We start from the raw sequence: 15,717 nt of genomic DNA on the forward strand, positions 1-15,717 counted from the left end.
TGTACTTCTTTTCATTTGATCTGTCTTCAGATTCACTCTTTTCTCTTAAGTTGTTTCTAATCTGTTAAATCCAGTCAACTAAGTCTTTAATTTCAGTTATTACATTTTGCAGTTCAAAAAACCTTTTTTTGGTTCTTTTCAATTTTGCTAGGTCAGTTTAGGTTTCTAATCCTCTGCTGAAATTTCCAATTTTGTCCTATAGTCTTTGAATATAGATTTATTTTATATCTGGGTCTGATTATTCCATCATTAGGAGACTGTGATAATGAACCTATTGTTGTTTCTGCTCCATTGTATTTGTGTAGCCTCAGATCAGCTCTGCAGCTTGAATGCAGCCCAGTGGGGCTAAAAACACATATAGGGAGGTTACCCACCTTTGTATACCCAGATTCTAAATTTTACTCCATTTTTTCCATGAAATGTCAAAAAGTGCTATTCAGCTTCTCAGCATGCTATTCCAATAGGAAATGTACGCAGGGAAAAATGCTCAGAATGCCAGACTAAACTCTAATTTGGGCTTTTCCAGCCGTTGGTCTGGTAGGTTTTCCTAAGTATTTAGTTCTCCACTGGCTTCAGGAAAAACTGTCTATTCTGCCCAGCTTTTCCAGTTGCTCTTGGCAGAAGGATTGTTCTAAATTGCCTAATCTTCCAGTTCCAGAATGGGAAGTTCGTAGCCTTAAGAAAAAATACTTTTTGGTTTTAATTAGTTTTTAAAAAGCCTTTCTCCAAGCCAGCACAGAGGAGCCTCTAGAGTGCTTCCATTAAAAAAAGAAATCTGAATCTAAGATATTTACTTACTGTTAGTCCATATTTCTCGATATGTGGTTTCATAATCATTACATTTACTTTTAGAAATGACAAAGCAGAAATGTATTATCACAGTCAATTCCATGGGATATTATATTATAGATGCTACTTCAGGGTACAGCAGTGTCCATCTTTCATTTAAATAAGAGAAATTAAAGTTACATATTTGAGTGAGCCTCAAGGATTATATTTTAAATAACTCAAAATATTTAAAGAATTTTAAGTATTTTTAATGACATACATACATTTTATTTATCTTGCTTAATCTACTTTCAAAAGCTAAAGTATTTCAAAGGATTATCTTAAATGTGACTCTACTTGGAAGTGCAAAACCCAGTTTAATAAATACTTTATTTTATAAATCATGTCAATACACATACCCATCCAACAATACATACAAATTAGGCCTAATTATTTAAATTCAGCTCCACATAAAATTAAGGTATTACAAAACATTTTTCTGGTAAATATATATATAAATGGGATAAAAACTAAGACATAAATTATATATGTTAAATTTAAACATGAGGATAAAATATTTTTCAAATGAGCGCTAAATTAAATTATTCATTTATTAGAATCTTCAAAATGTTCAGTAGTCTCATATTCCAATGTATTATGTTATAAACACTTTAAATAGATCTTGTGCTTTATAAATGTTTATCTGTTCTAGGCTACGTGTTTTACAAATATTCACTCATTTAATCCTCTTAGTGGTTGATACCACTCTCCCCATGTTACTGATGAGCAATCTGAGTTACAAAGAGGTAGGTAACGTGTACCTGATAAATAACCAGTAAGTGGTAGAACTGGGATTAGAATCAGACCTCCAAAGGCCAAAGTCTTTACTGCCAAGTTACATTAAAGCAAATAAATTGCAAACGTTTATTGAGAATACTTATGATATAAATGTTAAAAGGATGCTCTGGCCTTTGTTTCTAGAGACTGTGTTTCTATAGCTATGGAGTAAGGCTCAGGCCAGGGATGGCAACAACTCACCTATGCCTTTTAACTCCTATCATCTCTGCTGGAAACCAGACCCATCCTCCAGCCAGCATGTTCTCACCCTGGTTTCCTGAAAGCATCATGGGCATTCCCTTTTGATCAGTTTGCTCTCCTCTTTTCCCCTCACTTGAGTTCCCTTTGGTATCTTCAACACTAAGCACAGTGTTCTCCATCTGTCAGATATGCAGGAAAAGTGGTGACTGATGATTTATTAGTGGTTACAGTTGTTAGGTAAAATTGATGTTGTTTAATAAATTTGTACAGGACATGAACACTTACTGGAAAACTTTCACCAAATAATTTATAAAAACATATGATTGTTCTCAGTCTATAGAAACTGTCTGAAATTCATAAATGTAATAAGTACAACATTTTAGTACATTTCCCCTATAACAGTCTATTAGAAATGAAGACAAAAAGCTATAATTTTACATTCATCAGGTACCTTGTAAAGCATCACGCAGGCTTGGTAAATGATGTTATTTAAAATGGCTTTTTTTTTTAAGTTTTCAAATACTGAGTTTATGGAACAAGTATTTAAAATTATTTTCAACATTAATTCAAATTATAAATAGTAAATAACACAAATACATATGTGTTTTATTCATGCTATATTTATAGCTATGTGCAAATAGTTGTGAACTTTATGTAGCTGTATTGACATTGACAAATGAGAATAGCAAACTCGGCCAAGTAGAGTCTCTCTCTGTTCCACTACATCCTTCACTGCTTAGGTACAACTTTCTGTGACTTAAGTCTGACTTAAAAGGAATTTCTGGCCAACAATGCAGTGCTTCTCTTGTCTTTTGTTTGTTTTGTCTTGTTTTAATCAGACCCTTGCTTATATTTATATCCACCTTTCCTATCCCAGCGAATTGAGAGAGTAACTGTTTAACCATTTGTATAGATGCATGCATGTATAGAAAGATGAGCTTCCAGCTGGAAAATTTACATCATTCTGAGGAATAAATTTAAAGGAAAATTATCTCATCCAAATACCACTTTTATTATTTTCCTTTATTCCTTAAGAAAAGGATTCATCGTGTATTAAAATGTTTGAGTTTTTTAGGCATACTTCTTAATATTCTAAATGTTTCAGACAAACCTCTGTTTTGCTCTATATTTCTCTGAATTTCAACATTTCCATTTTGCTTCCATATCCAAATTAATGTCTCCTTTTATTTTCCCTCCTGGTTATTATATAACATAATTTGTCCTCGGAAGTGTAGGTATGCTGTTTATTGTACCAAAAAAAACACGATTATGTATATGTTAAAGACATTTACTTTCTTGGCTTCAATAGAAGGCACAATTTTGAATCTCACTTCAGTGTTATTTGTAACAAATATTTTAAGGTATCAGTTGGCCATAATTAATCTAAAACCTACAAAAACATATATAGAACATAATGATTTTTATATCAAGCTTCTTTATTGCACTGATGCCTATTTTAAAATGAAAATCTTTTTCTTGAGAGAAAACAGTCAGAGCGGGTGGGGGCAGTAGATAGACCTGGCCGGTGGCAGCTGAGCCCCCAGGGATGAGTGGCACTACCTCTGTCCACCCACAGCCTTCACCATTGCTGTTATTGTTTGGAGTGGGGACAATCTTTGTTTTTGTTTTAAGAAAGAGCATATACTTTGAAACTATAGATTTAACATTATGTAACATGGGTAGATTACTTTTATAATTAATCTATATTAAATTAAATTGGGGTTTGTGAGGATTTTTTATTTAATCCTCACAATAAACCAGGGTATACTGCAGAGTGTAACTAGCCCAAGCAGGCACTTAGTTTTTTGTGTCATTGGAACATACAATAGTAACTTCATAATTTTATCACTAGCTACTATGTATCAGAAAATGGCAAAACTTTGCTTAAAAGTATAAATTGTAATACTGATGTAAGTTTATGACTTTAATGCAAAAGTTCAAAATGGCATGTGATGCCATCGCTTTTTTTATTAGTTTAAGGATATCTGCTGGTGTCCTTGACTCAGAGCTTTATGGGTCCAAAGACCATATATGACTCTATCACCCAGGCCTAAATTGCATTTGACAAATAGAATGCAATGAATAAATCAATTCAGTAAGACTCACAGCCGCTCCCCAGGGAAGAATATTTGGAAGCAGGTAGAGCTATCCATTCCAGTCCTGACTGTGCCCCATGCAGGATAGCTTTGGAACCAGACAGATTTGGCCTCAGTTCCATCACTGATTTTTTTTTTTTTTTTTTTTTTTTTTTTTTTTTTTTTTTTGAGACAGAGTCTCGCTCTTTCACCCAGGCTGGAGTGCAATGACACGATCTCGGCTCATGCAACCTCCACCTCCTGGGTTTAAGGGATTCTCCCGCCTCAGCCTCCAGAGTAGATTACAGGCATGCACCACCATGCCCAGCTAATTTTTTTGTATTTTTAGTAGAGATGGGGTTTCACATGTTGGTCAGGCTGGCCTCAAACTCCTGATCCACCTGCCTCAGCCTCCCAAAGTGCTGGGATTATAGGCGTGAGCCACCACGCCCAGCCCATCACTGAAATTTGGATAAGTTACCCACCATATGTTGACTTCCTCATCAACACAGCAGAGTTGATAAAATGAATAAATCAGATAAAAGAATTTGAAATTTGAAATTGTACTGTTTGCCATATAATCATCACCTAATAAATGGCAGTTTACTTCTCTTGGCTTCAGGAAAACTGGGTCACAATATTTGGTTATATTTTGTAAATTTCAACGTGAGAATCATACCTGAACAACCTGATGCTTCAATACTATTTTTAAAAAGAGATCTCTAGATTTAGGAATCAAAATATAGCATAAGCATTTAGACTAGGGAGGCTACAACATTTTTGTGAGGAGCTACTATTTACTTTGACAAGTATCAAGACTGACATTCTAGAATTAGGGATCAGTGTTGCTATTCATTATCTTATTTATGGGGAGTGGGGTAAAGACCATTTTGGAAATTTCTGTCTAATTTCTAGAGGTCCCTGACCTAAACACAAATGATAAGACTTCAAATCATGGGCTCTGATATAAAGCAGATTTGGATTCTTAACTCAGCCTCTCATTCACTAGACTGAATCTTAAGGCAGTTTTTAAATTTCCCTGAGCCTGTATTTACTTTTCTGCAACAAAGGGGATAGCATTACCCAAAATTTGGGAGAGCTGTGAGGTTAAATGTGATAATAAGTGAAGGAAACCTAGCATAACTTTTGGCCGATGATATACATTCACCAATTGCTTAAGAATGGCTTTTCAAAACTATGAAACTACTTGGTAATATAAAGATCATTAAGAGTTTCATAGGTTTATATTACTTACTGGATACTTTTCACTTTTTTCCATTATAAGAATTATATGCTTAGGAAAAGAATAAACCCTGAAGTCTAATAGAAATGAAAATAGAACTGTATTTATTTGACAATGTAAATATAAAAGTAAAGGGAATGGAAAAATGAAATCTTTCCATAAAATGTGTTTGGAAACAGTTCTTTCTAAAACATAAATTACAGAAATTCAAATAATGGAAAATATTAATCATTAAATAAAATAATGATCATTAAATATTAATCATCTAAATGCACTTTAATGTATATGTTGGTCTTAATATAATTAGATACCAAATAAAATTGAGAACTGTTTCTACTTACTGAAAATTGAATTAAAAACTAAAGTCGCAATATTTGCAATTGTGTTTAGTCATCAGGCTGTATTCATAATATACTAAATTGACTTTAGGTACATACTTTGATTGCTTTTGATAATTCTGTGCCTATATAATAGGTCAGCCAGAGGCTTTATGTGCTTTTCTGAACTTTAAAGGAAAGAGTTAAACAGTATGCGTGTCTTAAATCATAAACTGCTCATGGGCCAAGCACTGAGAGCACATTTTCATTTAAGTTTCCTAATTCTATTGAAACTTTGGCTGAATACTTTTCAGGGTGATTGTCAGTGTCAGTTAATATTCAATAGGATTTATTCATTTAAAAATTAGGCATTGGATTTAGTTTCTAAATTTTTGTGTTAAGGCTAGAATAGCAGGTGCTTTGCAAAATTTAAAGTGAAATTTGACACTACAGTAAAATTTCGACAACCATCACTTTTAAATAGTTATCATTCAGGTTATGGAAGCTACTATATTTCTGTACAAATGACTCAGCTCATTATTGTATCAGTTCACTAGATACCTACCGAGGTGTTTAATTATGTTATGTAGAAAGATTAAAACATGCAGAGATGATCAATATCACAAATGAAAGTCGAAGAAAATTGTTTTCCAAAAATTAGAAATAAGAAAGTAAATAAATATCAAAACTGTAAACTTGACTTCCTTTATCATAAAGGGCCAGTGTCTCTTCAATACAATCAACTTTCTTCAGCATCAAAAATTTCATACTAAAAGCAATTTTTTTCTGACTTGCACCAGAAATGGTCGATAGCCATCAGAGTTCATCCCAAAACTACCATGGGGTATTTGGGGTATTTGGTGTGTCTCCAGGTTCTGTGACCTAGATATTTGATACTTGCAAGTTGACAGAGAAATCAAAAGACAACTGGGTTGGCAAACAGTAATGGGAGCTTTTAGTTGCTCTTTAATACATACATTGTCCTTAAACAAGAATAGCAAATAACTCTGAACTAATAGATTGAATACAATTCAACAAGCCTTTAACATATAGATATTGGGTGATGTTTTGGGAATTGAGTATCTCACAGCCCAAAATAAAGGGATTTGTAAATAATAGAAGGAGCAGGCATAAAATTAACTATTATGCAAACTATGGTATGATTCCTAAATGATATGTTAAAATAAGAAAGCAAATTAGTACTATTACTGGGACATAGAGTGACAATTCTTCCAATAAGAACTACAGAAGCCTTCTTACTAGCAATGGCACTTGAATTGGACATTGAAAATGGCTAATATCTCAACATGCTGCAAAGGACACTCGGGGCAGGATCTGAGATAGTAGAGACCATGTTTAGAGTATAGTCCGTGGTACCCAGGGCCCAGAAGTCTCACCAGCCGCAGGGGCCTGGGTCATGGTGTGGTCCATTATCTAATTGTGAAGACCTCAGTCTTCCATGTTGTGGAGTTTGGATGTTATTTTGTGTGTGATTGGAATCCTCAAAATAAAGAATTCAGTTGAAAACTGGATCTACATTTAGAAAACTAAAATAATAGACTGAAGAGGTTGGTGTGAAGTGAGGATATGACATAAGTAGGCTGTTTAATCTGTGCTACGGAGCAATGAGAACCTGATCTTTGGAAGTTGCAGCTGGCATGTGAAAAATGTGTACTGTAAAAATGCACTTATTCCTGAATAAGTAAATTGTTCTCTCTTAATCTAATTCTTCAGAATAGTTACTGACTGTATCAACCATCAGATGCTACTAGTGAGGAAAAAAAATATAGTAGGTAAGTAGGTTCAGTAAGAAAGTTACAAATTATGTTGGCCAAAGAAGCATGTATGTTTTTACCAATGGTGCTTATTTGTACATCTGATACTCTTCTTTGCTTATTACATTATGTTGGGGAAAAATATGATATTAAAAATAACAATGAAAATAGGATTGATCTCTTGCCCATTGAAGCAAATTTAGCAAATTGTTAATATTTTTAAAATCATAGTTTATGTCTATAATTTTGTTTTCTACATGTTTAAATAGTTCACATTTAAAATAATGGATTTAGTTTCCAACAATTCTTGTTTGAAACAGTGTATATTTGAAAGTTTCAGAAAATGTATACATTTAAAGACCCATTTCACTGCTTAAAATAAAAACAAAAATTAAGCATCCGAATTTTATGATGTTTTAGGACTTTTAACCTTATATAAATGCAACATTTATGTTGGAGAAGTAGGGAGGAAAGTTTATTAAACATATTATTGATGTTACAAACTTAAAACTGTAGGAGAATTCTTCTCAGCATGTTTTACTGCACAAAGCAGGTGATGAAATTCTAAGTATCAAAAGATTAAAAGTATTATAATCAAACCTAAATTAGTTTCAAGGCTTACAGACCCCTTGATGTCAAGGATACTGTGCCTCTCCATCTGCACTAGCTACAACATTATAGCAGGACTTGCCCGGACTGGAGTGCATCTAATACTTGTTGCATGCAGGGATGAAGTACAAGTTTTTGAAATGACTTTTCTCAAGACTTCTGGGAAGTGTCAATAAAAAGTATTGTTAATCCACCCAACAAGTAAGTATCCTATCACTGAAAGAATGAATTTAACTTGAAAACCTCTAAGACATCAGATAATTGCCAGAACCATTCTATTGCTTACATAAGTAGCTTTATACTTTCAGATCTAAATATGGGTTGAAAATTCGAAATAAATTCATTAATACATTTGTAAGCACGATTTAGTTTATTAAATTGAACAAATCATTTAACAATTATTAGGTACTTATAGAGCAGCCCTATTTGAATTTTAATGATTATGGCTTTTCCAGAACTTCTATACTTGAATTCTGAGGCCTGCTTTTCTGTGCTATCTCCAAACCATATCATTTTGAAACTGAGTAACTTATACTTTCCTTTTTTATTGGGCAGTTATTCAGGTTATTTATTGAATAGAACAGTTTGTTGTTGATAATCTCAGCAAACAGTTCTCTGACAACAGAGGGGAGGAAAACAGAATGTCAATCTGAGATAGCTATATATTTGTGAAAGTCTAACTGCAAGAAGTTGATCTTGGACAAAAATGCAAATAATGCCATTATTATTAATGAGTATATGCAGTGTCATAAATCCAAGTTCTTCCATGTGTTTGGTTTATGCATTATTTCTATGAAGAGAGAGGAATGAGGGGGTTGAAATCAGAGATGCGGGGGGGAGTTACTTTGGTGTAATAACAGCCACTGAGCTTTAGCTCTTAGGAGTGTGTGCTGGTGACCCTGCAGGTCAAACTAAGTTTAGAGCAAGCGAGTCAGTTAATTTCCCAAGATGATACTGGGTTCATTCTCTCTATATGCAACAAAATACTAGGTTTTCTGAAATTCTTACAGCATTGAAAACACCATTGCAATTATTTCAGAGCTCATCATCCATTCTGGTTGGAATTATTATTAACGGAAACAGGAAGACTTTGAGCTGCATGGACTGAGTCTCTAACTGCATCATGCCTGATGGAGAGAGAAGAGGTTACTAATGGCCCACCTACCCATGGGGGCTAGGGCCATTTATTAGCAAAACAACAACTTTAAATAACTGTGTCTCAAACAATCCATCCTTGAATAAAGGAGGGATGGCCAATGTCTACCAGTCTTTAATACAAAGGTTAAATTTTGGAAAGCTGATTACACCTGAGAGCAATTAGCTAATAATTCCCCTGAGTATTTTCATGAAATCTATGTACCGGTAGTCCCTTTGGCTCAAGGTGTTCTTTATGAACAAGATAAAAATTAAATGACTATATGTAATGTTTTGATGACTCAGTCAGTGGCATCTTTATACTTACTAAGGTCCACAATAGTTTAATTTTTCAATTATGATAGATGTATCCATTTTTCTTGAATGTTATTCAGTCTTTAATGATTGAATTATTTTTTATATAATGATTTTTTCATGTTTTCCATCTTCTAATTAGGAAGGCTTTCTAATCTCCATTTGCTGGTCTCTAGTTTGGCTCCTAATACAATACATTATGATTTCATATACTTCTTATGCCAGGGACCAAAAGTCCAAGAAGGCAAGAAATCAAGCCGTATTCCCTTGTTGTAAATGCTTTGTACTTAATAGGTTCTTGATGCAAAATTTTAGAATAAACAAAAATATGAAAAATACCTTTAGAGGCTTCAAATGATGATTACATATATTTTAATCCTTTAAAGACATAAATAGTGATTACAGTTTTGCTTTTTTTATCCTACACCTATTGAGACTCCAATTACCTCTTTCATCAACACACAGCATGCTGATATGATTGATAAAGGTAGAACTATTTTCTATTATGCATTGATTAGATTAGCAAGACTTTGCAGTGGTTTTTTATGTTCTCTGTTCAAATGAAGAGAAAAGAAATTGGTTTGGAATTATAACTAGGAAAGTTGTGGAGTACACTTGGTCTTCAGCTTTGTTTTAACAGAATAACTGCTTTCTCACTCTGCTTGTGAAGGGTGGCTAATTCAAGGTTATCAGTCAAGATTTTACTGTGTAGTTTATGGAGGATAGATGTCTCAAGTCTGATAACAAATATGATTCCACTGAACTGACAGCTGAGATATCTGTAGCACATTTAGATTTCAGGTATATAAACTTGTTTAGGAGTTTGATTTTCCTTAACTATCCTAGGAGAATCGAAGGACTCCTCCGCTATTTTGTTGTCTGCTTCAGCTTGATGGAACAGTAATGCAAATTTTCCAGCCTACTTTATTCCTCAGTTTAGGGAATGAATTAAAGTTATGCTTAGAAGAGAAAATAATGTAAATAAGAATGAAATCTATGTATGTGCTTACCTATGGTCTACAATACAGGAGCTTAGGGGAAAGAACTGAGAAAGTGTGAGTTAGTGATCTTTACACCTGCATTTCACAAGTGACTGAGAATGAAGCAGATAAAAGCAATATATTATTATAAAAAGGAAATATATTTATGTGAAGTAGACATCAACATTAGAGATACGTCTGTAATTAAATAGAATTTAAACAGGGTTTCAGTGGAAATTGGTCCTAATATCTTACGATCCATTCATGGGTGACTCTGCCCTGTGAAAATGTGCAGGGGAAACATTCCCGGGTGATGGAATCACAACTGAAAAAGATATGCAGGTACACAGTGAGGACGGTTGACAACACAGCATTTTTAATCTGCATCTATAGAAAACACTTATATAAGCTCTCTAATGGAGGGATTATAGAAATACATTTAATATATAATACTGTACTTTTGTGTACTTACTGTGAAAATAGCACATTTATTTAGAGAGGGATTTTATGCCCAAAGTTCTTGTTGATGTTTTGAAATATATCCATTTCCTTCTGTTGTAGTAACTGTTATCAAGAAAAGGAAAAGTACCAACAATTTTCCAGTATTCCTCATCAAAAGTGTTCTCCTTTGACTAATATTTCTCAGAGTCATCTAGAATGTTCACATCAGTAAAATGTTCTAGAAAAAGTCAGAGTTTGTGTTCTGGGAAGCGTCTACATTTGCCTGCATTCATGTCTCGTGCACATGGCCTGCCGCTCGATTCTCCATGTGCCTTCCTCATAAGTACAGTGGCATATGGTGCACTCATCAGTCTTCACTTCTCTGCCAGCAGGGATCACCGCAGTTTCTGCAAAGCAGTTTGGACCTGAAATGCAGAAAAACGTTTTATACTATATGTGTGCATAAATATATAATATATATAATTAGGTATTAAGCATTATAGTGTATATGTGTGTGTGTGTGTGTGTGTGTGTGTGTGTGTGTATTTGTTTGTTTTTGAGACAGAGTCTTGCTGTATCACCCAGGCTGGAGTGCAGTGGCATGATCTCACCTCACTGCAACTTCTGCCTCCCGGATTCAGGCAATTCTCCCGCCTCAGCCTGTCATGTAGCTAGAATTACAGGGGCATGTCACTATACCCAGCTAGTTTTTGTATTTTTGGTAGAAATGGGGTTTAACAATGTTGGCCAGGCTGGTCTTGAACTCCTGACCTCAAGTGACCCACCCACCTCGGCTTCCCAAAGTGCTCAGATTACAGGCATGAGCCACTGCACCTGGCCAATGGTACATACTTTATTCAGTTTCTTTATGAAGGACAGTGGCAAAGTTATAATTTCAGTAATATGAAATACTCTACTTTTGTTCTGAAATGAAACCAATGCCATTTAATTTTTTTTCTTTTTTGAGACAGAGTCTTCCTCTTTCGCCAGGCTGGAGTGCAGTGGCACGATCTCGGCTCACTGCAACCTCCGCCTCCTGGGTTCAAGCGATTCTCCTGCCACAGCCTCCAGAGTAGCTGGGACTATAGGGGCGTGCCACCACACCCAGCTAATTTTTGTATTTTTAGTAGAGATTGTGTTTCACCATGTTGGCCAGGATGGTCTCAATCTCTTGACCTCGTGATCTGCCCGCCTTGGCCTCCCAAAGTGCTGGGATTACAGGTGTAAGCCACCACGCCCAGCCCATTTAAAATTTTTATGAGACAACACTGTGACTTTCATTAACTATTCCATTTTGGGGCTAAAATATGCAACCATTTGGTTTAATTAATTCTAAATACTCACAGAAAAAGCATAACTAAGACCTTCAAAGAACCAGCCTTCTTCAGGACACTTTTGGCAGAGATACCTTAAAACAAGCAAACTGCTTGAAGTGATATAAATTCAGTGTACCTTCCAGGCCTCCTAGGGCAGCTTTTCAAACTTTCCCATACATTACAATGGCCTGGAGGGCTGTTGAAAACACTGTTTGCAGAGTTTGTGACTCACTAGGTTTGGGTTGGGGCCTGAGAATTTGCTTTGATAAGTTCTCAGGTGATGTGGATGCTACTTGTTTGGGAACACACTTTGAGAAGCACCATCTTAGTGTGTTGCAGGAGTCTATCTTTCACAATCTTCCATGAGAATTGAGGATCTCTGTAATTCTCAATCAATTCTATATCAGCTATAATATATCAGCCAACAAATGTGTCACATCTGCACTTTATGTTAAGATCAAGGACATGGAGAGATGAGTATCAGAAAGAGTTCCAATGTTAGTTAAAACACATCTTTTTAAAAGATTAATGGCTTTGTGTTATGGTTCATACCTGTAGATCTCATTCAGCTATGAGCAACTGCTCTACCTCTATACCTCCCTCCAAAATTCAAACACTGGTAATTACTGCATCCTAAATAAAGGCCCTCAACTTTTATCTTCAACAGTTTGCAAAATTCTCATTCTCCTCCCTTCTTTGTTTCTAATATCTTTGATAATGTGCTCGCAACCAAAATGTGTTTAGTTATAGTGTGAAGTCATCAAAGAGATGAAAAAGGTCATCTGCAAAATTTAAAAAAATAAATCCAGCAAACTCCAGAATAACAGTTGGCCTTTTAATAATTCTAAGTACAATAGCTCATGTTCTGTGGTGGTGGTTTTTGAGTTCACCCAGGAGGTGGAGGGCCCCCGCTTCTGGATGCCCAGCTCTGCACATGGCTCCCTGCTTGCATGTGCCCCCTTCTCGCTCCCTGAACTCTGTTTTCTTTTTTGTTTGTTTTGCGTTTGAGACAGTGTATTGCTCTGTCACCCAGGCTGGGGTGCAGTGGCATGATCATGGCTCACTGTAGCTGCTTCAACCTCCTGGGCTCAAGGGACCCTCCCATCTTAGCCTCCTGAGTAGCTCCAATCAGAGGAGCACACCACCACACCTGACTAACTTAAAAAAAAAAAACATTTTTGAGATATGAGGTCTTTCTATGTTGCTCAGGCTGGTCTCAAACTCCTGGGCTCAAGAGATCCTCCCACCTTGACCTCCCAAAGTGCTGGGATTACAGGAATGAGTTGCCACACCCAGCCCTGGACTTTCTTTTCTTCTTGTCCCATGTTCAGAGCCTGCCCTAAGGTTCTGCCCTTGAACTCTTTCAGAGAACCCAACAATCATTCATCTGGCAATGACTCCCAAATTTTAGTTCCAATTGCACTTTCTCGCTTGAGCTCCAGTCTTGTGTTTCCGGGGGCCAGTATCTGCATTACCTGAAAACATCAGATTTATTATGTCTGAGCCCAGTGTCACATATCCATTAGCTTTGGTGAATTGCAAGACTTTAAATTCAAGACCCCTCCCCACCCAGTGGCCCCAAAAGGATATTCTAGTCCTCTGTGCACTCCACCACACCCCACACAACTGGCCTCCACAGTTGGCTGCCTCCCTTGCTCTGCAGGGCATTTTCCTTAGTCCATAAGGCCAACAGTGCCACAGTGACCATTCGGATGGTGCCTGTGTTTAAAAGTTTCCCTAATTAGTCACATTTGGCTCGAGCTCTCTTTGGCATGCCTTCTTTTCTGTATCATCTTTTTTTGCAGAGGTAAATTTGAAAATAGAATCTGCTTTTATTTCACTCTAATATCTGTCAGTGTGCTTTGCACAGAGAAGCCACACCATAACTGCCCAGAAGACCTGTATCCTTAGATACAGATACTGACAGGTATCATTTCCAGACAAATCTGGATTAAAAATCTGGCACTTAATAGTTATGTGATCTTGGACTGATTAAATTAATTATTGTGTGCCTTAATGGGAATAATAAGACCTCACAGGGCCTCATGTGGGCTAAACTGGATAATTATATTTCATCTATCCTGTTGTTCTACAAATGCTAGCAAAAGTCTTTACCTGAATTAATCTTTCTATGTCAGGGCAATAGTCACTTGTAATGAGTTTTTATCATTCTAAGGTTAACTCTTCATTTTGCATTTTACTGTAGAATATAAAATTTTTATTTTTCAGTCTTTTGCAACACATTGAAGTCTTTATTCTTTTTGATGTTCAAATCGTCCAAAATTTGGCTAATGGGAGATCTGGACTTCAAGCTAGCTCTCATGTCTTTTTGACACACTCCTTTAATCACTAAAAGCTTCTTTCATTTCTAAACTAAAAAGATATCTTCAGCTGATCTTGCCCATATCTGTAATTAACCTTCTCTCTTCCTTTTGGTGGAGAATACATTTAGAACAAAGACCTGGCTATCACATGTAGTATACTGACTGGGGTGGCACTTCTAGGCCTTCTTGGTGGGCACAGATAGGAACACATAAAAACACACATACACACACATTTTTAAAAATTATAAATTCATAATATTAATTATAATTCAAAAATTTTCCTCTTAGATTTGTGTATGTGTAGCTTTTCTCATACAATGAAACACTTTAAATTTAACATATTTACTTATTTTGCTTATCCTATTGTATTTAGATTTTAATTATATGTCTCATTTTACACTAAGACCTGTAAACCAAAAATAAACTTCTAAGTCCCTCACCAATTGAATGGACCCCTCCTTGTGGACAAGGGCATTCCAAAGTTAACCTGCAAACCTGTCTCAGGTCATGATGAATTGTAGGCTTTGGACATGCCTCATTAAAACCTCCTCCTTTTGGAATTCAGGCACAGCTGACCAGCTTTAGCATTAAAATAGAGATCTTAAAACTGACAAAACAGATTTTTTGTAGCAATAAGACACCAAATTCCAGCCTGACTCTAGTATTGGCATCACATGACAGACAGTGGTCCCCAAAAGAAATAGATGTATTTTGTTCCAAAATACATTTCTTTGACATATTTTGAAATGGCCCTGCGAGGCTGTCTTTTGTGGGGAAAATCTGCATTCCGTAGAGAATCCCCTTCCCTTTCCAGGTCTTTTCCCTCATCCAGGAGAGAATTAATGAAGAGTCTGGCACCTTTATAGGTCTGATAAGAGCTCTGAAGCCTGCTACTGGAGGCTTCATCCGCATGACAAAACCATGGTCTCCACAACCCCTTATCTTACCCCAGACATTCCTTTCTATTGATTCCAGGTTTTTATATAATAGCTCTTTCAAGAAATTGTCAGTCAGAACATCTTTGAATACACCTATGACCAGGAAGTGGCCCCCATCTCCACCCTCAGTTTTGAGTTGTCCCGCCTTTCAGGACCAAACCAATATATACATTACATGTATTGATTGATGTCTTATGTTACCCTAAACTGTATAAAGCCAAGCTGTGTCCCAGTCACCTTGGGCACACATTCTCAGACTCTCCTGGGACTGTGTCATGGGCCATGGTTACTCATATTTGGCTCAGAATAAATCTCTCTAAATATTTTACAGAGTTTGACTTTTGTTGTTGACAGACTCTTTTTTATTAAAATCCTTAATATACTCTATTTTTATCCTATTGTTATGTAATTTAAAAATTACAATGCAAATGTCATTCCTAGTAA

At 35.8% G+C, this 15,717-nt stretch overlaps 1 protein-coding gene across 5 annotated transcripts in view; it reads right to left on the minus strand.

The window, feature by feature from the left end:
- VWC2 (von Willebrand factor C domain containing 2) overlaps nt 1-15,717 on the minus strand; it is a 158,394-nt gene that overhangs the window by 7,544 nt on the left and 135,133 nt on the right. For 2 of the 5 annotated variants that reach the window (XM_063609572.1, XM_055293179.2), the window contains exon 4: nt 10,397-11,120. In XM_063609572.1, the coding sequence (XP_063465642.1) occupies nt 10,969-11,120 (152 nt within the window). In that variant the 3' untranslated portion in view covers nt 10,397-10,968. Of the gene's footprint in view, nt 1-798; nt 1,986-6,373; nt 11,121-15,717 lie in introns of those variants that run through there. The other 3 variants (XR_008660127.2, XR_008660128.2, XM_055293178.2) reach the window with 3 other exon arrangements.

Source organism: Symphalangus syndactylus, chromosome 9 (assembly GCF_028878055.3).
Source record: "Symphalangus syndactylus isolate Jambi chromosome 9, NHGRI_mSymSyn1-v2.1_pri, whole genome shotgun sequence".
Lineage (NCBI taxonomy): Eukaryota > Metazoa > Chordata > Mammalia > Primates > Hylobatidae > Symphalangus > Symphalangus syndactylus.